We start from the raw sequence: 22,800 nt of genomic DNA on the forward strand, positions 1-22,800 counted from the left end.
GTTCGGATTCCTATCCGTTTGGATTAAGAGATGAATTGAGATGGTTTTAGATAAGTTGAATAAAATATTGTTAGAATATTATTTTTTAATATTATTATTGTTTTCGGATTTGAAAAAGTTGAATTGTTTATCATATTTTGTGTATAAATTTGAGCAAGTTGTAATGATGAAATAAGATAGGTTGAGGTGAATTTTCAATCCGAACATGAGCTTAATTAGATGTGCATGGGTAATATTTGACTTTTCAAAGAGCGTTACAGTGTAAATCATCCACACTGTTAACTACAAGTTGGTCTTTTTTTAGTCTGATTGATGATTAAAAGAATGAAGTGATTTTAATATTCATAGCCATAGGACTTATTTTATTAATAAAGAACATAACTAAATTTAGCCCAAAATCCTTCATCACGAATAGCATTATAGAACTCTCTTTAAAGAGGTGTTGGACTCACTTGCTCCCAAGGGTTTGTTGTTGTCGCTACGTTATTAAAAAGTCTCAAATGTGCAAAATGAGTCAGTCTTCGCTTTAGCTTGTACAAATGGGTTAACCGAAACAAGAGTCATCTTGAGTCAAGTTAAAGGCTCCTTTTGGGTTCTCTTTACATCTTTTCCTACGCGTATTTGGTTCTTATCTAATCCACTCGTTTAGTCAGACATACACGTGGCATATCATATGATCAGGATTAATCATCATGGGTATCTCTGGCCACTCCAACCAACCTCGTGGCTTCTAGGAAAACAAACGTTCCTCTTGCGTGTTGTCTTTAAGATCATCAATGCCTTAAACACGTAGAAATAGAATGGCATGCTCCGGATTTTCTCAAGTAAATATCATTGGCGAAGTCTTCGAATTTGTCAACTTTCTGTACGGCCTTTTTCGGTTATTGTTCAGATGGTCGATGTTGGATGGATGATCTTTTGGGTTTGGATTGTGGAGGAAGTTAAAACTGGAATTCACACCAATCCAGAGATGATAGTTCTTGGCACGTTTCAGAAATTTTAGGAGCCTTACCAAATCCAAATAGGGTGCAATACCAAATTGTCGCATAGGTCTTGCACCGTTCATAAAAAACACAGAAACTGAAACATCCAGCAGATAATTTCCATTTGTTTCATGAATTCATTGTCAATACAAAGAATTTTTCAGTAATGGATAAACAACATCCTGCACCATCATCTTAACAAGGAATCTGATGGACGATTCTCGTTCTAGGATGTAAGTTCCAGGCACTCAATTGTAACTACACGGTCTGATGGAAAAACTAAGTTCCAAAACTCAAATAAACATCCAAATAAGTCAGATCACGCACCATCCACTTCCTAAGCACAGTGAGCACATTTCCACATTTGTCGATTCCGTCCCCAAGACAAATAATAAAACAAATTGACGTTACTCGTCCTAGCTAACCACTGGAAAGGGCCAAGTTTACAGAGTAACTAAATCACAATGCCTCGTCTTATAGCCGTAATCACCTCCTCACCTACAAGAACAAACACACATAAGGGAAAAATATATATATACTAATAAACTACAGCAAACAAATAACTGGAGAACATCAACCCCATACCCCTAAGATCATGCAAGAATTTCTAGGGCAAGCTAGACAACATTAAATTCTGAGGGAGTGGTCTAGAGGCTATCAAACATGTCAATGGTTCCACATTTGTAGACACATTTGTAACTCCCATTCATTAATAACAAATGGATGTAAACCACTTAGGCTTCCAAACTATATATATAAGATACTGCTATAAATAATTGACAACCACATTTGTGCAAAGCAAGCGGGAGATCCATTCGTCAATTGAAGAGAAGGTAGGAGAGAGTAAAAAACTCATATCTATTAATGTAATAAGAGTGCTCTATCCTCTTAATATTTCAATGTTCCCTTCTTCTCTATATATCTCACTTTGTACAGTTAGTCTGACTTAGACTAATCTAAAAGTGGGGCAAAACGATTGATGATGAAGAGGTGGCTCAAAAAACTCCAAAGCCATGGAAAAGAAGACAAGGTAGATATGTTGCTGACTGAAATGATCTTTTGAGAAAATTATTGAATTCAAAACGAATAAGGCACGTAAGTGAAGGCAGTTCTTCATGAAATACGGGTCTGTTGTGTGATTGAATAGTTCTGGTATTGAGTTTTTAATTGACTTAGCCATGTCCAAATTGAGGTACGTGCCTTAAACAGAAAAGGCAAATATAGTGTAGTAACTTAAAACATGAAGTTTGTTAGGTTTGTGCACAGACCTTTACCCAACAACTCAGTACATACTCACATTCGATAACATAGGAAGTAAGCTAAAAATTAAACAATTAAAAAAGAAAAGGGCAAAAATACGCAGGAAATAGAGGTAAATCACTTGTTATGTCATTCAATATAGCAAAATAACAAAATCAACCAGAACCCTAATTGATATCAAATCATTCACAACCCATATTGATAGTGACATTGCCTCACAACCGACGGTCTTTATACCAAAAGACATGTCCTTCCCCACATAAATGGACAGTAAGAGAAATGATATTTGCAGTCGTGAAATATGCCAGCGCCGCGCAATTCTTTTGAAAAAAATGAGTAAATATAAGACCTACATATAAAAAAAAAAAAAAAAAATTAATGGTAGATCTCACTTTCTTTTAAAACGATTACGCTTACGCACTTTACGACTGTATATAACATTACTCAGACAGCATAAGGTGAAGCCTGAAGCCATGCGTTTATTCCCTGAGTGTGTGGATGCGTGAGCACATACTTACCCACATTTAAAAAACACACCTTTTGCATGATATGATTAGTTAAGTTATTTGAGATTACTTTTGCCATCCAACAAAGCTAATAACCATATAGTCATAAATCCCATCCATCGCAACATGCATAGCCCACAATTAAACGCTCTCTAAATTATAGATTCTGAATTCTACTAAACTTCCTTCACTAAGCTTCAAAACGTACCTACCTCCCAAACCCCCATTTCTAATAACCTCACACATATCACATACCTCACCAACAATCCGGAGGTGGCCGCGAGCTATATTACTGCGCTTCGCTGCCGCACCTTGGCCTTCTCGGAGTCAATTATAGCTTCCACCAACCTCACCGCTCTCTCCAGCTCCCCGTCGGCATTCACCACCACGTAATCGAAATTCCACATGTGCCTCACCTCCTCCCTCGCTGTCGCGATCCTCACTAGCAGCTCTTCCTTGCTCTCCGTCCTCCTCTCCACCAGCCTCTCCACCATCTTTGCCTCGCTCTCCGCCACCAGGAACACGAAAACCGCGGAGTCCCTCAGAATCCTCCTCAGCGTCTGGGCGCCCTGAATATCCACCCTCAAAACGATGTCGTACCCTCTCGCCATGTACTCCCGGACCTGCTGCTTTGGAATCCCCTTGTAGTCTCCATAGACAAGCGCGTGCTCTAACAACTCGTTCCTCTCAACCATTGTCAAAAACTCATCCTTGGACACGAAGTAATAGTCTTTCCCGTGCACCTCGCCGGGACGTTTGGCGCGGCTCGTGGCGGTGACTACGAAGTGGAGGTTATTGCGGACCTCTCTGAGCCGACTGATGACGGCGTCCTTGCCGACCCCACTGGGCCCGCTAATAACGACGATTAAGGGGCGGGGGTGGGGGCAATGGGCTCGGAGCTGAAGGAGGAACCCAAGGTGGCCTCGAAGGCGCGGATGACTTCGGAGCGGTCGGCTTTGTCGAGGGAAGGGATGGGGACGGAGGGTGGCCGCGACATACGGGAGAGAGAGAGGGAGAGGCGAGGGGTGGGGGAGATAATTGGGGAAAATAGCGGTCTGGGGGAGAGGGAAATGGGTAATTTGAAAGGGAAGAGAGAAGGAGAAGAGGAGCAGAGGAGGAGTCTGCGGAACATGAGGGGTTTCGGCGGTGGCGCACTATATAGAGGGGTGGTGGAGGGGCATGGAATCGGAAACCCTGGGCTGAGAATGGAGTGGGATGGGTTTACGTTCGGCTCAGTTTGAATTGATTATTTTTTCAAATATTAAAATAATAATAATAATAATAAATAATATTTTATTTAATTTTTAATTATTATCTTAATTATTTCATTTTAACTCATGTAAAAATTTAATTTTTGAAGAATTGAAAAATGCTACTTTATTTATTCTATTTATTCTTTATTTTGACATTTCATATATTTTAAATTTTTTTTATTTAATAATTAAGAAAATGATTATTAATATATTAATTTTTTTATATTTTTTAAAAATATTTTAAAATAATTAAAAAAAAAAAAATGAAAAACAAAATTGCAACTGACAATAAGATGGAGTTGTGCAGTTTAGCATAATAGCACCGCTCTAGGGGAATTTTGGTTTCTTTCTCTTCGGACTTCATACGTCGTGGCAGTCCAGATAATCATGTAAAAATATAAATTTTGTTGTGAACATATAATTTATAACGAGATTTATTATAACTTTTTTCTAAATATTAATATTTAGATAAATGATACTTATAATTTTAAATCGTGTAAGTTTTACATATTTTCTTTTAAAAATGTAGATAAATATAAAATCTCATGAAAAAAATTAAAATTTTAATGATGAATTCTATTTTTTTAAAAGGAGAGTGTGTGATATTTACACATCTTAAAATTATATTTAATCTTATTTCAATATTTTTTTTTGAATAACTGATCTGAAAAATTTATATATCAATAGCGTTCTGAAAGTGCAAAATAAAACTAGATATATTTTTCTAAACATATATGCTCATACTCTCATGCATGAATCATTTACACAAAACGCTACAATAAATGAACTAAAACATAAAACTAAACTAAAAACCCTAGGTGCCTCCTTTTTCCTCTCTCTCTCATAAAAAATTAAGGGCTCCAAATTTTATTTTTGTCGGAAAGGGAGGAAGCAACTCCTCCTCCCTCCATTCATTCACCTTGTCTATTAAGGTTTCTTTTACTTAGTTTTATTTTAATTTCTTCAAGGCTGAAAAAAACAAATTTATAGCTTTCCAGCAATTCGAGAGACATATAGCATAAGCAAATTCACAGGTCAAAAATCGTTCGGAGGAAAGTAGTGGCTTTGCAAAAATCACTGTGCGTGGTTCTCATGCTCCGCCCACATCTGCAATAGTCCTCACGTCCCACCCCTTCCGACAGTTCATCTCGACACACGCGCCAGATCATCGGACTCGTCACCACCAGACCTTTCAGATATAAAATTTGTGGCTGAAAAGAAACAAATGTGTTGCCTTCAAGGGCCGTCATAGATTTCGAAGTCTATTAGAATTGGTTTAAACTGTAATCCGTTCTTTTTCGTATTTATCTTACTGCTTTCTTTTTTTGTTTCCTTATTGTTAATTAAAAAGAAAAAAAAGAGTTCATCTCTTGGACGTTTGTCTGTATAGATTGTGTTAATGTCGTGTTTCACACGCCCTTGGACTAAGCTCCAACAACTCATGTCTTCTACAACGAGCCATGCACAAAAAAGAATATAACGCGGCTTTGAGAGGGCAACTTTGGGGTCTGGGAACCTCCGATGCCAAAGTTAGTAAATGTTCTTCGAGTGTAGTAAATAAGTAAGAAAGTCTAGGGATCATAGAGAGTTTTCTCGTACTTGGGATTAGCTATTTATACCACCGGTTTGAAGAGCAGATCATGCCTGCTACTATGAGGTCCGGGTTCGTTGTACTGTTCATCTTGTCAGAACCCTTAAATGTGGCGTGGCTCTGTGTCGGCTTCATAATGGCAGAGTGTGACTTAATTAACAGCGTCATTAATGTGGGGGTGGCTCCCTGAGCCTCAATCCGATTTATATGAGTCGTTGATGCCCTGATGCCAATTAATCGAGGGTCCCCTGTGTTTCCTGTGTATCTTGTGCACATTCTATTCATGAGGGAGGCTGCCGTTGTGTCAAGTTGAGCTATCTTGTCGACTAGATGGCACATTTCCCTGGTTGACAGTTTGCTTCTTGCTTGGATAAAAAACCCCACTGGGCTAGGTCTCTTTGCTGAGGTCCTGTGGCCTTTCTTAATGGGAAAATTTCCCTTACAGTTACCCTGCCAATTCTTTTCGAACAAATCCTGGAGGAATTTTCTTTCATTTCCTTTGTTCTTAGGCCTGATCAAGTTCCCAGCCCGTCTGGCCACATGCTGAGTGATCATCTATGTTCCATTCACATAGCAACACAATGTCAGCCATGTTTTCGCATTGAATGACTCCCATTCGGCTTCTTCGCCACGTCTTTGCATTTTACAGTCATTAATTCGCACGTCATTCCAGGGGATACGCTTTACAACAGTTGCGTTAATCGAGGAATTCTTCTACTTAAGTGGGACACATGTGAGATATGCGGAGTTATGACATCTCGATAAGGGAATCTTTCCCCCATCTATATATATAAGTACTTCCCCTCCAGTTGAGTAACCCATCGTAATCTCTGCTTTTGTTCTGTTACCCTGTAGTTTCATTTTCTTGCCTTTCTTCTGAAATGTTTCACAAGTCTCTCTTGCTCCTTATGGCCCCAAAGAAACCTTCGCGCTTCAGTGCTCATGCGGCCTGGCATCGTCCAAGCTGCTACCGCCCGAGACAACTCCCTTACAGATGATTTTGTAGGATTTTCATGGCGGTTGATAGTTACTTCTGAGGAATTGGAGGAACTGAAAGCGACCTACGAGATCCCTCCAAAGTTGGAGCTTGAAATGCCCCTCCCACTGGCAAAGCAGTAGATGAGGAAGGCTATGGTATTAGAGTTGCGGCGTATCCTGCAATGTCCTCCTATGGCCTGAGGTTGCCAGTTCCCCGGCCAGTGCATGAAGTACTGGCTTTCTTTGAGCTAACGCATGCTCAGTTCCTCCCCATTGCATGGAGGATCTTGATCTCGTGTTGTGTCATCTGGCGTCGTGCCTTGGAGGAGGTCAGGTCGGACTATCCCGACCTGACTGCCCATGAATTCTTTATTACCCATAATTTAGTGGGAAAGGGTCAGTGTATTTACAACTTCCAACCCATTCAGGAGTTGTCTCAAATAGAGAGGCGACATAACGTGGTGAAGCGATACAATCGCAAATTCTTCTTTTTGCTAGTTGACGGGTGGGAGTATCCAGCCGAGCAGGCCGTTAGGCGGTTGTTCTTTGTCTGTGGCAATTAGGGCACTGTCTTTGACTCCTCAATCCACCACCCCGAACCGAACGCCCGTGAGGAGGCGAGACTTGGGATTATCAGGTCCTGGGTGGCGGCGCATTCAAACGACGTGTATTTGGAGGCCTTGCTGTCGGATGATAGTCTCCATCGATACCTGGTTCCCCCCACCAACCAGGGCTCTGACATAGGGATTCTCATGAATCGGACTATCGCGCCTGTGCCCAGTTGTCCTACGAGTCCGCTAGTTGTGGGGAAGGGAAAAAGACCTCGCAACATCTCTCCCCCTCCCACTGACTCGGATAGTGTTGCTACTCCCTCTGGTGGGTCGTCTGTGTTGGTGCTTCATCTTCCTACGCCCCCAAGAGCATCCGAAGAGTTGGCATCGTCTGTCGTTTCATATTGTGTCCATCACCGGTCGAGAGAGTTTTTGTTGACATGACTTCTGTGGCCCAAGCTGCCCTCCCTAGTGGTGCAGTGGGAACGGTGGGCGACGTTCCTATGGACGGAGTTGTTAGTGTTCCCTATGACGGAGGGAAAGTCACTGGGAAGTTCCTGAAGGCCTCCAGATGACCACGCTGCCCGGCCGCACCGATCATGTTCGTAGAGTGGAAGGGAAGGCTAAAAGGCTACTTACCGGGATAAACTTTACTCTCCTGCTATTCTGCTTTCTTTCTCTTCCTTTTTTTTTAACCCGTCTTTCGTTTTAGGGGTTGGAGCGCCTGGCTGCCTTTCTTGTGGATAGCCTAGCGGAGTTAGGGAGAGAGAATCAAGATCTTCACTCTCTAGTCCAGACGACCATGGACAGTGTGGCCTTCGAGCGGGAGCAGAGGGAGGAAGCTGAGGGAGCCCTAGCTGACCTAGTCAGGTCCCAATGAAAGGTCAGTCAACTCCGCATCGAGGCCTCACTAGCTTGCGAGGCTAGGGACACACTGCAACAATCTCTAGACCAGTGTCAGTCGGAACTGAAGCGATTGCAAGCTGACGTTCTAAAGCTTCGTTGGCAACAAGACACAGATGGTCGGTCGATCAGATGGCTCAAATCTAAGGTCAAAGAGGCCAACGAATCATTGGCGGTGAAGAGGAAGACCTTGAAGGAGGAAAGGTAGTGGAGACAAGATGCGGAGACCACCCTGAGCACAAACCAGCTGAAGCTCGATGGTGCGTGGAGGTTTGGTTACGATAAAGGCCTAGAGCAGATGAAAACCTTCCTTCTTCAGAACCCCTAATGTAACCTTCGGGCTATGAGCGAGGGTGACTTTTCTCCACATGAGGTTTCTTTGCAGCGACGCGACATGCTTGGGGAAGGTCTGATCCCGAGTGGCCTTGGTGGCGATTCTGCGGGAATTGAACCCGCCTTATGAAGGCAGACTTTCTTGGTGGATCTCCTCGCCAATCCCCTGTTGTTGGGGTCCCGGACCTCCTGTTCTTGCTCTTGCTCTTTTGCTTATTATTCCTCGACCCCACCACCATCTTCCATAGGCAGCGGGCCATCTCGGAGGCTTGGTGGTGGCTCTGCGGGGATCAAGCCTGACTTATGAGGGCGGGATTTTCAAGCAGATTTCCTTGCCAATCCTCTGTTGTTGGGGTTCCAGACAGTGTGTCCATCATATGACTCAATTAATTACCTCATAACATCCTTGTTGACGTTTTGAGGGAATCTCTAGCGTTATTGACACGTCGTAATGGTGGATGCCTTTGCCACACACCGCACCCGGAAGATTGACTCGATCGGACTTGGTTGCCGTGGTGGGGTTATATGGTTAAGTGGTCGTCGTTCTAGGTCGATGAGTCAGTCTCGGTAAGATTTGCAGTCCCGGACCCTTTCAAGGACTTTTCTCCTATACGTGTATACGTGGAGTAGGTGGTACTGCAGAATGTTTTGTGGAATGTATGAGGTTCCTAGTGTGAATTGTTCTTTATAGTTCAGCGGCTTCACGCGGCCTTACGATGTAACTTTTTCCTTGTAATCCTGCTTCATGATGTAATTTGTCTTTTGTAATCCTGCATAGGTAATAAATTGATTTTATGTATCTAGTTGTACCTTCTCCACATTTACCTTGTTGTATTGTTTCCATATTTTTCCGCGTACTTCCCCCCCCCCCCCTTTTTTTTTTGGGCCGGCTTAAGTAGGGTGAGGTTGGAAGGGATTTTTTCTTCTGCAATTCCCTGCGGTCTACCTTGCTGGCGTTTGGCCGCGGTCAACGACCCCGCCTATCGGTGGCCCTTTACATTGCGTTTCTTTGTCAGAAGATGATGTTTTTGTCACCTGTTTTTATTGTTCATTTGGCCTGTAAGCTTGGCTTGATTTTTGCCAAGTAGGGAGCCAAACATCGCTTTTTTTTTTTTCATTTTTGTTCCTTAGTTGTCTTTCTTTTAGCTTCAATCGCTTTTAGCCTCCCTTTTGTTTCCATTTGCTTTTTCCTGCATTGTAAGGTGTTAGTTTCTGTTTATGAAGATTCTTTTGATAAAGACTCATTTGTTGAAGATTTTGTTGATGGAGATCACGCTGATAAATATTTTGTAGATGCCGATAAATATTTGTAAATGGAGACTACGTCGATAAGTATTTTGTAGATGCCGATAAATATGTTGTAGATGGAGAATCCGCCGATAAATATGTCGGGTGGCCAAAAGCCAACCTGCACTCCTCCGCTAGAGGGATAGAGTTGCCTACGGCAGGACTGGTCCCTTTTGCCTTGCGGTAAGTTCGACTGCATGGAGCACGTTCGACCACCTACCCACCTATTCAGACACTGGGAGGTCAGGCGGTCCTTGACCTTTCCCACCTATTAACTTTTATAAAAATGGTAAAAAGGGGGCGAATAGTTTGTAAGACTAGACTCGCCCTATGTCTTGTCAAAAGACGTACTTTCTTCCGGCGTCTTTGTTTTCAATGACGTTGGTGAAATTTTCTTTACTGATGCAGATTGCAGTTAATGTTAGTGTGCTAGTTGTAACTAGCACGAAGTGATCAGGGAGCCCGTCGACCCTCTGGGTCCACTTCAGATGGTTGTGGAGCTTGGAGGCACGTTAACTCCGAAGGCTCGTTCCTGAAGGTAACCCGCTGGCTGCAGTTATGGCACGTGTGCGAACACCCGACATTTTCCGGTGGAGATGTTGCCTTAATAAGTAATGTCAGACAGTCGAAAGACTGAACTCGTACTTCGCCGTGAGGCAAGCTAGGTTGCCTTAAGGCTGGACTCGCCTGTTAATCCTCACGGGAAGGTAAGTAGGAGATGTCCGGCTATGCTATGCCGTCTTGAAAGTAATGTTGGGCAGTCGAAAGATTGAACCTGCACTTCGCGATGAGGCAGGCCAAGCCGCCTTAAGGCTGGTCCAATATGTTGACCCTCATGGGAAGGTAAGTAGGAGAGACTGCACAAGTCAAACCTATTAGTGAATTCGCAAACCTGGGTTATTTTGCTGGGATACAGTGAAGGTTTGAGGCACTATCTGTTTGTCGTTCTGTTGTTAGAGATGACGTTCCATTGATAAATATGTCGAGTGGCCGAAGGCCTACCCGCACTCCTCCGCGAGAAGGATAAAGCCGCCTTTAGTGTGACCCGTCCCTTTTGCCTCGCAGGGAGGTAGGTTGGAGCTGGTGAAGTTTCCTTTGGTGGTGATTTTGTTGTTGGAGATTCTTTTGTTGAAGTAAAGTCCATTAGTGAAGATTTTGTCTTTTGGTGGCCAAGGGCCGACCCGCTTTCCTCCGCAAGAGGGATAAGATAATCTTTAAGGCCTACATTTTCCTTTCGCCTCGCGGGGAGGTAAGTTGCTGATGGCAATCCTGTTGATGTAGATTCCAATGATGATGTTCGTGTCTTTCTCTTCATTATTTGGGCAATCTATAGACTCGGCCCTCTCTCCATCGGGGAGAGATCGGAATGCCTCATGCCATCTGGCCTTTTTGTCCCCCCGAGGAGGTAATTCGGACAGCGATATGGCTGGTCCGCCCCTTCACTGTTGTGGGGGCCGGGGTGAGTATTCGGATAGTCATGGGGTCGATCCCGCTCTCTACTGCAAGAGGAATAAGACAACTTTTAAGCCTACCTTTCCCTGTAGTATCCTGCAGGAATGTAAGTCGTTTGGACAGTCTGTTACAGACATTGGTTGGTGATAAATGAGGACTTTTCCTTGTCTTTAGGTTTCATACGGATTTGGTTGTATTCGGAATAGGTGTCCATGAAGCTGGGCATGCGATGGCCTACCGTAGAGTCGACAATGAGGTCGATGCGGGGAAGCGGGAAGCTGTCTTTTGGGCAAGGTTTGTTGAGGTCAGTGAAGTCAACGCACATTCTCCATTTGCCGCTCGGCTTCTTTGCTAGTACTACATTTGATAACCATTATGGATAATGAGCTTCTCGTATGAACCCCACATTCAGCAGTCGATCCACCTCTTCGGCTATGGCGGCATTCTTCTTCGCACTGACACTTCAATGCTTCTGCCACACCCCTCGGACTTTTGGGTCCACACTTAAACTGTGATGTATGATCTCGGACGCTATCCCGGGCATGTCTCTGTGACTCCATGCAAACACATCCAGGTGTTCAGTGAGAAGTTGCCGCATGGCGTCTCGGGCTTCCTATGTCATTTCACCGCTGATCGTCACTGTAGCATTTGGTCGATCTAGGTGGAGGATAACAAGTTCCAGTGGTCCAATTGGCTCAGCCTTTCGGAGCTCCCTCTCATCTCGAACTTCGCTCCCAACGTCCATGCGATCAAGGATCGAAGATTGGACGCCGACCTCGTCCGTCACACATCGCGCTTTGTCTACGCATAACTGGTCTTCTTTTGTCATGATTTTTTTGTTCTTGCATGCCTAGTTCTCCATCTGATCTACTTCCCTGTCTCGATTCGCTTCAGCGATCCTTTGAGTTACATGGAAAGGGTTGCCTCAGATGTACGAAGTACACGTAAGATCTATTATGATTCCACAGATGGCGCCACTGTTAACATCATGTTTTGCGCACCCTTGGAGCTAAACTCCAACAACTCAGGTCTTCTACAATGAGCTCTGCACAGAGAAGAATATAACGCAGCTTTAAGAGGGCGGCCTTAGGGTCGGGAAACCTTTAATGCCAAAGTTAGTAAATGTTCTTGGAGTGTAATAAATAAGTAAGAAAGTCTAGGGATCAGAGAAAGTTTCCTCGTACTTGAGATAAGCTATTTATACCACCGGTTTGAAGAGCAGATCATCCCTACTACTATGAGATCCGGGTTCGTCGTACTGTTCATTTTGTCAAAACCCTTAAATGTGGCGTGACTCTGTGTTGGCTTCATAATGGCAGAATGTGACTTAATTAGCAGCGCTATTAATGTGGGGTGGCTCCCTAAGCCTCAATCCGATTTATATGAGTCATTGATGCTCTGATGCCGATGAATCGATGGTCCTCCGTATTTCCCGTGTATCATGTGCACATTCTGTTCCTCAGGGAGGCTGCCGTTGTGTCAAGTCGAGCTGTCTTGTCTACTAGACGACACATTTTCCTGGTTAACAGTTCGCTTCTTGCTTGGATAAATATCCCATTGGGTTGGGTCTCTTGGCGGAGGTCCTGTGGGCCTTTCCTAAGGAGAAAATTTCTCTTACAGATTAAGTCATCTTTTTTCTATAAAGGGTGAGATTGAATCTCTATTTAGGCAGAGAGTATGTCTCTTAGACGTTTGTCTATAGAGAATATTAGTAATATTGAAGATCAGACCACTTACAAAAGGAAATAGTGTAGTGGTGAAACTCCAAATGTATTATTTTGATTTGTAATGTCATGTTTGATATGAAGACATCTCAGAATGTATTCGATCATGGATGTAAGTTTTTCTGATGAATGAATGATGACAATTTCTCTTAAAAAAAACATAAATTTAAACTTATATTTTATAAAACTAAAATAAAGTAGGAAAAAAAAGTTAATACCTAAGTGGCTGGATATCACCACCATGTGCAATGCAAGTTTCATTCTTTTCTTAGCGAAGAAGATTCTAGAATTTCATGGTTCCAATTTGTGCTACTAATTTATTCAACCCCATTATAATAGATTACATAAGCGACTAATCATCCACCTAAAATATTTTAAAAACTAATAAATTAATAATTTCAAATTATGGGCTCAATTTTTATCAAGTAAAAATTGGACCTGTAAATGGAAATACAAATACAAATAAATATATTTGATGAAAAATATAATACTAGTAATATTAAAAATTTAAAATTATTTAGAACACCACATTCACCGGATTCACGTAATGTATATTGAATTAAAATTAAAATTTTCTTTTTTTTTTTTTTTTTTTACAAAAAAAATTTAAAGTTTTCTATCACATTAATAATATTACGGAGATATTATTTTGCCATCGGTGGGTTACAACTATTGTTATTAATATCATACCGTATCGATCGGTATTTATCGTACCGGCCACTAAGCCGATATAAGTACTATATATATATTTCATATCGGTCTAAATACCGACCGTATCGATCAATATTTCATTCTGTACCGGCCGATATTTTGGTTTTTTTTATTTTTTTTTACACTAGAAACTTATTTTTTTACTTTCAATTTAGGCTATTTATAATTTATATATATATTTATATATAATTTATTCATATATCGACTATCTCGAAACGGTATACGAAACAGTATCGATATCAAAATATTTTATTCTAGTATCTTGACCGGTACGGCATTCGGTATGATATTCAAAACATTAATTACAACTTACAAGTGAACTTCAAATAAAAAAAAAAAAAAAACTTACGAGTGATACATAGAATTCTCGTTTGTTTGCCAACTGAGAAAAAAAAAAAGAAAAGAAAAATCCCGTCCCATTTCCGACACGCCTCTCTCTCTCTGTTAAATATCATCAGCCATCGACTATCACCCCACACAAATCTCCAGAATATCGTAAGTTTCCCACCTTAAAACCCACACATCGACCCTCTCCCAATTATTTTCATTCCCCACAAATTTCCAATCCACATCATCTCTACTGAATTCATTTCCGTCCCTTCGGAAACCCCAATTCCCCCTGTCCACCCACCAAGCAATCGGAATCCTTTTTCTCGCAAAACGAACGAATTCTTTTTTATTCTTTTTATTGAAATAAGTCATCATCAAAATTGTTCGGTCTCTCGGTTGATGGGCACAATCGAAACTCGCAGAGAGTTTATCCACTCCAAACCCTCGTCGTCACCAACGTCCTCTTCGGCCTCCACGTCGCGCACGGAGACCGTGAATGGGACCCACGAGTTCAAGATCAAGGGTTACTCGCTCGCCAAGGGCATGGGGATCGGCAAGTACATAACCTCTGACACCTTCGCTGTCGGGGGCTATGCCTGGGCCATCTACTTCTACCCGGACGGCAAGAGCGCTGAGGACAACGCCGCCTACGTCTCCCTATTCCTCGCCCTCGCCAGCGAGGGCACCGACGTCAGGGCGTTGTTCGAGCTCACGCTCTTGGACCAGAGCGGCAAGGGAAACCACAAGGTCCATAGCCATTTTAATCGTATGCTCGACGGCGGGCCCTACACCCTTAAATATCGTGGAAGCATGTGGTACGTTTTTAGATTTCATATTTGGAAATTAGTGTTTTGGAACTACTTTTCTTGATTCTGAGAACAATTATACGATATTATGGTCAAATTATGGCTGCCTTGGTTTCTTTGGTACGTTTGGTTAATGCCAATGCAAGATGAGTTTAAAGTTTGGTTGTTTATTTTTTTTGATAAGTAAGAAATTTTATTGAATCGAGTGAAACTAGGCAATGCTACACACAGGAAGTATACAAAATGAGACACATAATTACATTTTAGAAAGGTAGACAAAAACTCATGAACATTCCCGCCCTTTAGTACTATAGCAGAAAACTACTGTAAAAGAGAGAATACAAATAAATTCCAGATTTTCCCCACTGCAAGCTCCTTGTTGTTGAAACACCTATCATTCCTTTTTTTTTTTTTTATAGGCACCTATCATTCCTTTCTGTCCATAAACACCACATTAAGCACAAAGGTATCATCCGCCACACTGCTGCCAGTTGAGAGCTATTAAGATGCCTATTCCAGCATGCTAGTAGATCTGACACACTCTTAGGCATAACCCAACACAGCCCAGCTCTACTAAGAATTCCAACCCATAACTCCCTTGCCACGTCGCAATATAAAAGTAAATGATCAATCGATTCCCCATTCCTCTTACACATGAAGCACCACTCCAAAACAACCATACCACGTTTCCGTAGATGTCCATGGTCAAAATCTTCCCAAGCACAGCTGTCCATGTAAAAAAAGCGACTTTAGACGGCACAGAAACCCTCCATATGCTCTTCCATGTAAAAGAGTTAGGTTGTTGGACTGTCAAAACCTTGTAAAATGATTTAACAGTAAGCTTCTTGCTCCCCGTATGTTTCCACAGCATGCGATCACTCCCGTTACCTCCCAACTTCACTGAATACAAGTAGTTGAAAAAGCCTTCAAGTTCCCAATCCTGAGCATTTCTAGTGAAAGTAACATTCCAAAGTACAGTCCCTTTTACATGAGACAGCACCTTTGTAACTGCTGCCTGCTGGTTTCCAGCCAAGCTGTAAACGACTGGAAAAACAGTGTAAAGAGGTCTCTCGCCACACCATATATCGTACCAAAACGGGTTCTTGCTCCGTGATCCACCTCAAACTTGGTTGTTTATTTTGTGTAAAGAGAACAATAAATGTGACTGTAAAAGCTGGTTTATTGGATTTGGTTTATGTTAAACAAATTACTCAAGTGAGAATACATACTATCTCGAAGTCTGAATGGCTACATATTCAAACTATAAGCTTCTTTCTCTTTTAATTTGAAGGGAAAAGGGTTTGCACTAAAATAGTTGCTGTGTTGAATAATAAATATTTTAAATATGTGGCAGCTAGTCTTAATAATTCTGAGTGATGCAAACACTGATATTGAAAGACAAGCTAGTGCACAGGTAAAGGAGATTTTAGGAGGGTTGAGGATTTGAAGCCAAGTAAGGGGCAATGATTCTGTTATCGTGGAGGGGCCAAAATCCATCTGGAAGGATATTGAAATGCTCTCTATATTATTTTAGTAATAAATTTCAATATAAGCGCAAAGGTAATATTATATAAAAATGATGAGAGTAAGGGTTTTTTTTATTTTTTGGTGGGGGGGGGGGTGGGGGTCAAACTTTATGGCTCCCATGAGTCCAGCTATATCAAAATTTATGGCTACTGCATGCGTGAATATTTGTGGAGATCATATTTTGTTTGGCAAGTGCTGTGCATCTAGTCTAAAGGCATACATAAATGTGCCTACCTTTCATTTGTGTGCATGCATCAACATTTACCAAAATCTGATCATTACGACATTGGAGTGACCTTTTAGTGGTTTGAGAAAGCATCATCTATTGAGAGCAATGCGTTAATATTTTGTGGGATTTGCAGAATCTCTTGGAGAGCAAATTGTTCTGTTCATCTTGTCATCATGGGCAATACCAGTCTGGTATCCCTATTCTTGGTTCAAATTTTCGTTAGTTTAGCAAAAATTTCAGTGGATGATAAATAGAATTAAACAACTGTTGCTTTTGGATCTTGCAGGGGTTATAAACGCTTCTACAAAAGAACTCTCCTTGAGACATCTGACTACCTGAAAGATGATTGTCTCATAATTCACTGTTGTGTAGGTGTTGTTAAATCACATACAGAGGGGCCGAAGATTTACTCTATAACAGTGCCACCTTCTGACATTGGTCAGCATTTCGGGAAGATTTTAGAAAGTGGAAAGGGAGCTGACATCAGTTTTGAAGTTGATGGGGAAGTCTTTACTGCCCACAAGTTGGTGCTTGCAGCACGCTCGCCTGTGTTCAGGGCTCAACTTTTTGGTCCGATGAAAGACCAATACAGTCAGTCCATTAAAGTTGAAGACATGTTGGCTCCTGTTTTTAAGGTTTTTCCCCCTCTTTCTCATGTTTTTTTTCCCTTCTTTTGTGCTCATTTTACTCTTATCAATTTGTAACATATCAGATGTGTGCATAAGTTAGATTGTTGGGAAAAAGATGTGATTACTGGTGGTGATCCTAGGAGAAATAACTTTATTAATTTTGTCCTGCTTATTTATAAATAACTGTCTTTATCGTGCTTGTATATTGTTTTTTCCCCTGATATTTTCAATTCTATTATTACATGGCACATTCTGTTCATTTTAGGAAAGAACTGATCATTCCTAGTCATCAAGATTTTGAAAACATCAATTGTTTCTTCTCATGCCTATGTGCTCTTTGGTGTGTATATGTTTGTTTTTCTCAAATCCTTGCAGTCTTACTTCATGCCATTTTGGCTTTTACAATTATGTAATAATGTATGTGCTATAGCCATGTTTGAGCTATATATAGTTACAACTGAAATTCCTTAGAATCACTTTTCAAGCCAGTTTCACCTTGTATACAACCAGTGTGGGACTTAGCACATGCTCACATTCACAGTCCATTTATCCACCCAGCATGAGACTTGACACGTTTGCAGAATCTTGGCATCACAATATAACAATATAACAAATTGATTCTCACAGTAAAACAATATAACAAATGGGATTTCCCATAGCCTTGTGATCAAGGCTATGGTAAAACCCATTATAATGTCCTCATTATATTACTTGGGCTATGCCTATTATCATCAATAAAAATCTTATTTAGTGATAAAAAAAAATAATATCCTTATTGTGATGCTCATTTCCCTTAAATGCCTTGTTCTTTTTCCAGTTTTTTTTGCTTTCATTGAGCATCAAAAGCTGGGAAATAGACGAATAGATGTCCGTTTTGTTTGTCCATAAGCCTAAGCATTAAATGTGATGATGAACTCCTTTGTGGGGGTTTGCAGGAAAAGTTGTAGTTTCGTACCATTGTGTTGTGTTTTCTTGCTACAAAATAATGAAATTTATAAAAAGTACTTAATATATATTTTATGTAACTGACAATAAGTATGCAGCTTTTTTTACAATACGTGCATACAGATGTTTTGGTTAATGAATATGCATGGTCTACAACTGCTCTAACTTTCTGTGCTTCACGTAGTCACTTAATAAGTTAAATTATTAAGTGCTTTTTTTCCTTGGTGTGTATCCTTTGGGTGAATAATTGAGATTCTATACAGAAGGACTATATATATGCATGAATTCATCTGGAATTTTCTTCCAAGGCGCTGCCCCTGTACACCTTTCTTACTCTGTCCTGCAGGTTATACTCTATTTCATATACTGGGATGCACTACCAGACATGCAAGAGCTTTTTGGTCTTGACTCTAAGTGGGCTTCTTCACTGATGGCCCAACATCTGCTCGCAGCAGCAGACCGATATGCCCTTGAGAGGCTCAGATTGCTCTGTGAGGCTAAACTTTGTGAGGATGTTGCCATAAACACTGTGGCGACAACATTGGCCTTGGCAGAGCAGCACCATTGTTTCCAACTGAAAGATGTATGTCTCAAGTTCATTGCGTCGCCTGAAAATTTAAGAGGTAGGCTTCTGTAACACCCCGTTCTAGTAGGATAGAAATGTTACTAACATTCATAACATAATGCCCGGTAACGAGATTCATATCCTGAAATACCTCATTTATTGAAAAACATTAAAATGTTAAAACTGATTTGAACATAATTGTCTCGAAAATTGAACATAAAGTAAAAGAACATAAACTAATCCTATGAATGATGTAAAAGAGATCTAATTCTTGTGTGAATATCACTTATTTCTCCCTAATTCTTTGTACTAAATCTACTCCTGGCCATCCAGCTATGCATCATCATAATCTGCATCTGTGAGAATTAAACATAGAAGAAAACAGGAAGACAAACAAAAAAATGAGTGGAATACTCAGTAAGTAGTATATCATACCGTAAAATATAATTTGGCCTAGCATGGACTTAATTTCTGAAAACTCTTCACAACATACAGTTTCATAGATTTACAATCATACACGTAACATGACTTTCTGAAAGACTTTATATACATATATCGTCACAGATTCAAATAGCATACGTATTCATCATTAACATGAGCGGTAGTATATATGATCATGGTAAACATGTAACGTGAATGCATAATATCTTGTTTATCTTGTCTTAACATGGAGTGAAACACGCTTGAGTCCGTGTTTCACCCAACTTGCATAATATGGAGTGAAACACGCTTGGGTCCGTGTTTCACCCAACTTGTGGTTAACCACGCTTGAGTCTGTGGCATCCTAATATTTCTTACATTTCTCAATGCATGAGAATTTATTAGTTTTATGAATATTTCTGACATGGCATATTCTTGTACATGGCATAGCATAACATGACATAATGTGGCATATTCTTTTACATAACCTAGCATAGCATGGCATATTCTTGTACATGGCATAGCATAGCATGGCATATTCTTGTACATGGTATAGCATGACATAGCATAACATGGCATTTTCTTCTACATGGCATAGCATAACATGACATGACGTAACATGCTCTGAACGTTTTATGACATTCCATGGCATACATGATCTAAGTACTACATGAACATGACGTACATGATCTAAGTACTACATGAACATGGCATACATAATCTAAGTATTACATGGACATGGCTATTTCATTACATGGCATACTTGACTTGAATTATTACATGAGCATCTCATGGCTTTCATATGATTTTAGTAACATTCAATCAATCGAGCCACAAATTCATTCATTCAAGCATAATCTCATATTCATCAAAGATCGTAAAAGGAATCTAACCTTGATTTGCCTCTTAGCGTAGCATAGTTAACCATCATAAGCACATCATATTTTCATACATAACAATAATATTCACAGTTCGTATGCATCTATATGATCATACTATTTACCTCTTAGCGCTGCTTTCTGATTTCCAACTTGTAGCGCGTTACCTATACGAGGTACTAGACGTTATTAATTTCCTAGAAAAGCGTGTCGCAATACTCCAAGTAATTAAATATGTATAATGGAACGTAACTAAAATAATAGGCTTCATAGCAAACTCTAAAAACATACTTTAAAATCCCTTAAATACTTTTATAAAATTTGCGTCTATGGGCTCATAATTATTCAAATAGATAAAGCCCATGGAAGAGTAATGTTTTTCTGAAAATATAACCAGCCCAATAAAATTATTAAAACAGTATAATAAAATTAAGGCCAATTAAAAATACAAGACTATTTAAAGTAAGCCCAACACTCTGTTTGTTTTAAAAATAGACTTAGCCGTATGGCCTTAGGGCCGAAGGGCCTGCTATGACACAAACTAATTCCATGGGAATTAAAACATGCGGGACAACAGAGGGATGGCTGTGCGAAAACGAGGGACTCACCGAGAGAGGGACTGAGTGCGACGGCGGTTCAGGGTGGCTGATCGTGACGTCGGTGCAACTGGGAGGTCCCTATGGTGGTGTGACATTGAGAGAGGGAAAAAGGAAGAGAGTTTTAGAGAGGTGAAATTGAAAACTCAATAACCGAGAGGGAGGAAGGTGGCGCGCGACGGCAGGGGCTTACCTGAGGGAGTGGGTGCGACGGAAATAGGTTGGCCGGCGTTTTCTGTGGTGGTGTGGGAGGTGGTCCATCAAGATGGCTGTTGGTTGCCGGGAGGGAGGCTGCGTGGTGCTTGCGGAGTGAGTTTCTTTCTCTACGTGGAAGAGTCTTTTCTCCAGGGATTTTTGTGTCTACAATTCAGAGGCCTTGTGGGATTCTTATAGGCGACGGGAGGGAAGCAACGTGATTCTTTAGCAGATTGTTTATAATTCAAAATTGCCTAAACTTTAGGAACATTTTCCTACGAGGGGTCAGATTCTGAGAGGATTTTGAAGAGTTTGAGTTGGAGTTAGTCTTGAACTAGGAACCAAATCTAATATGGGAACCTAATGGATAACCATATGAAGGTTCTGATAGGGAATGAATCACTAATTTAATCTATCGGTTAGCATATTTCCTAAAATGATAATAAAATAATAAAGACAATAAAAATAAATAATAAATAAATAAATAAAATACTAGTTTCAAGCCCTAAATTTGAACTCATATGTTACAGCTTCTCAGCACGACTTCTTAGTTCAAAAGGCTGTTGTAGTTCTACAAGGAAGACATGCTTAGGTCCAGACCCAACTAACTGAACAATATGGGCTCCTCATATGAAATGATTCTGAAAACCAGGCTAGTGCCTGATATGTTAGCAAGATGCGTTATGCTAAACTTTACATGGGAAACTCAATAGTAGATTTTCTCTATATTGACGAAAAAACTTATTAATGGAAAGCACTAAAGTTTTTTTAGCTTTATGTGTAATTTATTTGAGAGCTGTTTGTTTCTATATTGCTTCATGTATTATTTGATTGTGAGTCCCGTTGTGGAGAATTTTATGCATTGTTTGTGAAATACAATATGCACCTTATGACCAATTTATGCATGGTCTGGTTTAACAGCCAATGTTCTGAAACGAAATACGTGAAGTTGGTTCGGTGTTAACTACTTGAAAGTCTTTCAATTAGCATGTGTACTACCGTTTTAACGGCCATCTGGCTGAAACCAGTCCAATAAGAGGTCTTTTCTGATGATTCAGCAAATTTCTGTCCTGCCATGTTTGGCTAACATGCATATATCGCATTTGCTTTATTCTTGAATAATAATCTAAATTAGGCAGTTTTTTTAGTGGATTTTATCGTTTAACCTATTTGCTTAAGGAATACATAATTGGTGACTTACGGGGGGGGGGATTTGTTGTTTTCAGCTGTGATGCAGACAGATGGTTTTGAATATTTGAAGGAAAGCTGCCCTCTTGTCCTCAGTGAATTGCTGCAATATGTGGCCAGGATTGGCAAGCATTCTGTCAAGGCTCGTGCCTACCATAATGAGCCCTACCTAGACGGGAGTGATGTCAATGGGAGGCGTGTGAAACCGAGATTATACTGATTTAGGATTAACATTTAGAACATCTTTCGCTGCAAAAATAAGAAAAGATTTTGTTAGGATTCAGCCATTTTTGTAATGCAACGACAATTACTGATTTCTGAGCGGGGAAAAGAATTTGATGTTTCTGGTCCATTTGGTGTTTGGTTGTTGCCTTGGGTAAAAAACTGTGTAATCCGAAGGTTCAGCAGACTGTTTCTGTCATATATCTTGTGTGCTATCGCTGTGCAGTTAAAAAAAATGTGTATTTTTCCAGTATTGGGCTTCCGTTGAACATATTATTGCTTGTTGCTAATCTGTCTCCGACACCTTACAAAAATTAAATCAAATCCCTAACATTGTTCCCATTTTCTCTCTGCACAACTGAAACTTCAGCAAAAAAAAAAAAACCCATCTTGTTGGAAACAGATCAGGCTGCTTCCCTATTTTTCTGCAATTTTCTTCTTTTGCCGTTATGTGTGGGGCTTATGCACTGTCGTTGGTGCAGTTTCCATCAGATTTTCTTCTTCTATCCTCCAAAAAAAGACCTACAGATCTCGGTCTCCAACCGTGGCATCATAATTGTCTACATAAATTGTATCAAAACAACTAATCAGGATGGCTCACCCCCTTGGTTTTAATCTTGTTTAGGAATAAAAGTATCGTACCGAGTGTCAAACTGCTACATACCCTTTAAGAATAATATAAGACTCAAAAGCATTATTCTGTTTACTATTTTGGTCCTATAATACCACGTTTATATA

The 22,800-nt window shown here is 40.6% G+C and overlaps 2 protein-coding genes across 3 annotated transcripts; one reads left to right on the forward strand and one right to left on the reverse strand.

Annotated features, from left to right (window-relative positions):
* Positions 1 to 1,078: 1,078 nt before the first annotated feature.
* Positions 1,079 to 3,746, reverse strand: LOC121246839 (guanylate kinase 2, chloroplastic/mitochondrial). Its single transcript, XM_041145137.1, is given in 3 exon segments — positions 1,079 to 1,481; positions 3,005 to 3,629; positions 3,632 to 3,746. Coding segments are annotated over 2 exon segments (711 nt in total). The 3' UTR covers positions 1,079 to 1,481; positions 3,005 to 3,033.
* A 10,115-nt stretch (positions 3,747 to 13,861) lies between these two features.
* On the forward strand, positions 13,862 to 22,312 carry LOC121242049 (BTB/POZ and MATH domain-containing protein 2-like). 2 transcript variants are annotated; one of them, XM_041139949.1, is made up of 5 exons: positions 14,308 to 14,677; positions 16,558 to 16,615; positions 16,711 to 17,059; positions 18,345 to 18,621; positions 21,879 to 22,312. In XM_041139949.1, exons 1-5 carry the CDS (start codon positions 14,455 to 14,457, stop codon positions 22,058 to 22,060), a joined length of 1,089 nt encoding a protein of 362 aa, XP_040995883.1. In that variant the 5' UTR covers positions 14,308 to 14,454; the 3' UTR covers positions 22,061 to 22,312. The 2 variants fall into 2 exon arrangements, with proteins under 2 accessions (XP_040995877.1, XP_040995883.1); XM_041139943.1 differs by lacking the exon at positions 16,558 to 16,615 and having other exon boundaries at positions 13,862 to 14,677.
* The last annotated feature ends 488 nt before the right edge of the window (positions 22,313 to 22,800 follow it).

The sequence above is a fragment of the Juglans microcarpa x Juglans regia genome, chromosome 1D (assembly GCF_004785595.1).
Source record: "Juglans microcarpa x Juglans regia isolate MS1-56 chromosome 1D, Jm3101_v1.0, whole genome shotgun sequence".
NCBI classification, from domain to species: Eukaryota; Viridiplantae; Streptophyta; class Magnoliopsida; order Fagales; family Juglandaceae; genus Juglans; species Juglans microcarpa x Juglans regia.

Bases quoted from the DNA above. Each gene is read 5' to 3' on its own strand.
- LOC121242049 (XM_041139943.1), top strand. From the start codon at position 14,262: ATGGGCACAATCGAAACTCGCAGAGAGTTTATCCACTCCAAACCCTCG. The intron at 14,678-16,710 runs GTACGTTTTTAG...TGGATCTTGCAG, and splicing joins AAATATCGTGGAAGCATGTG to GGGTTATAAACGCTTCTACA. The intron at 18,622-21,878 runs GTAGGCTTCTGT...TGTTGTTTTCAG, and splicing joins GTCGCCTGAAAATTTAAGAG to CTGTGATGCAGACAGATGGT.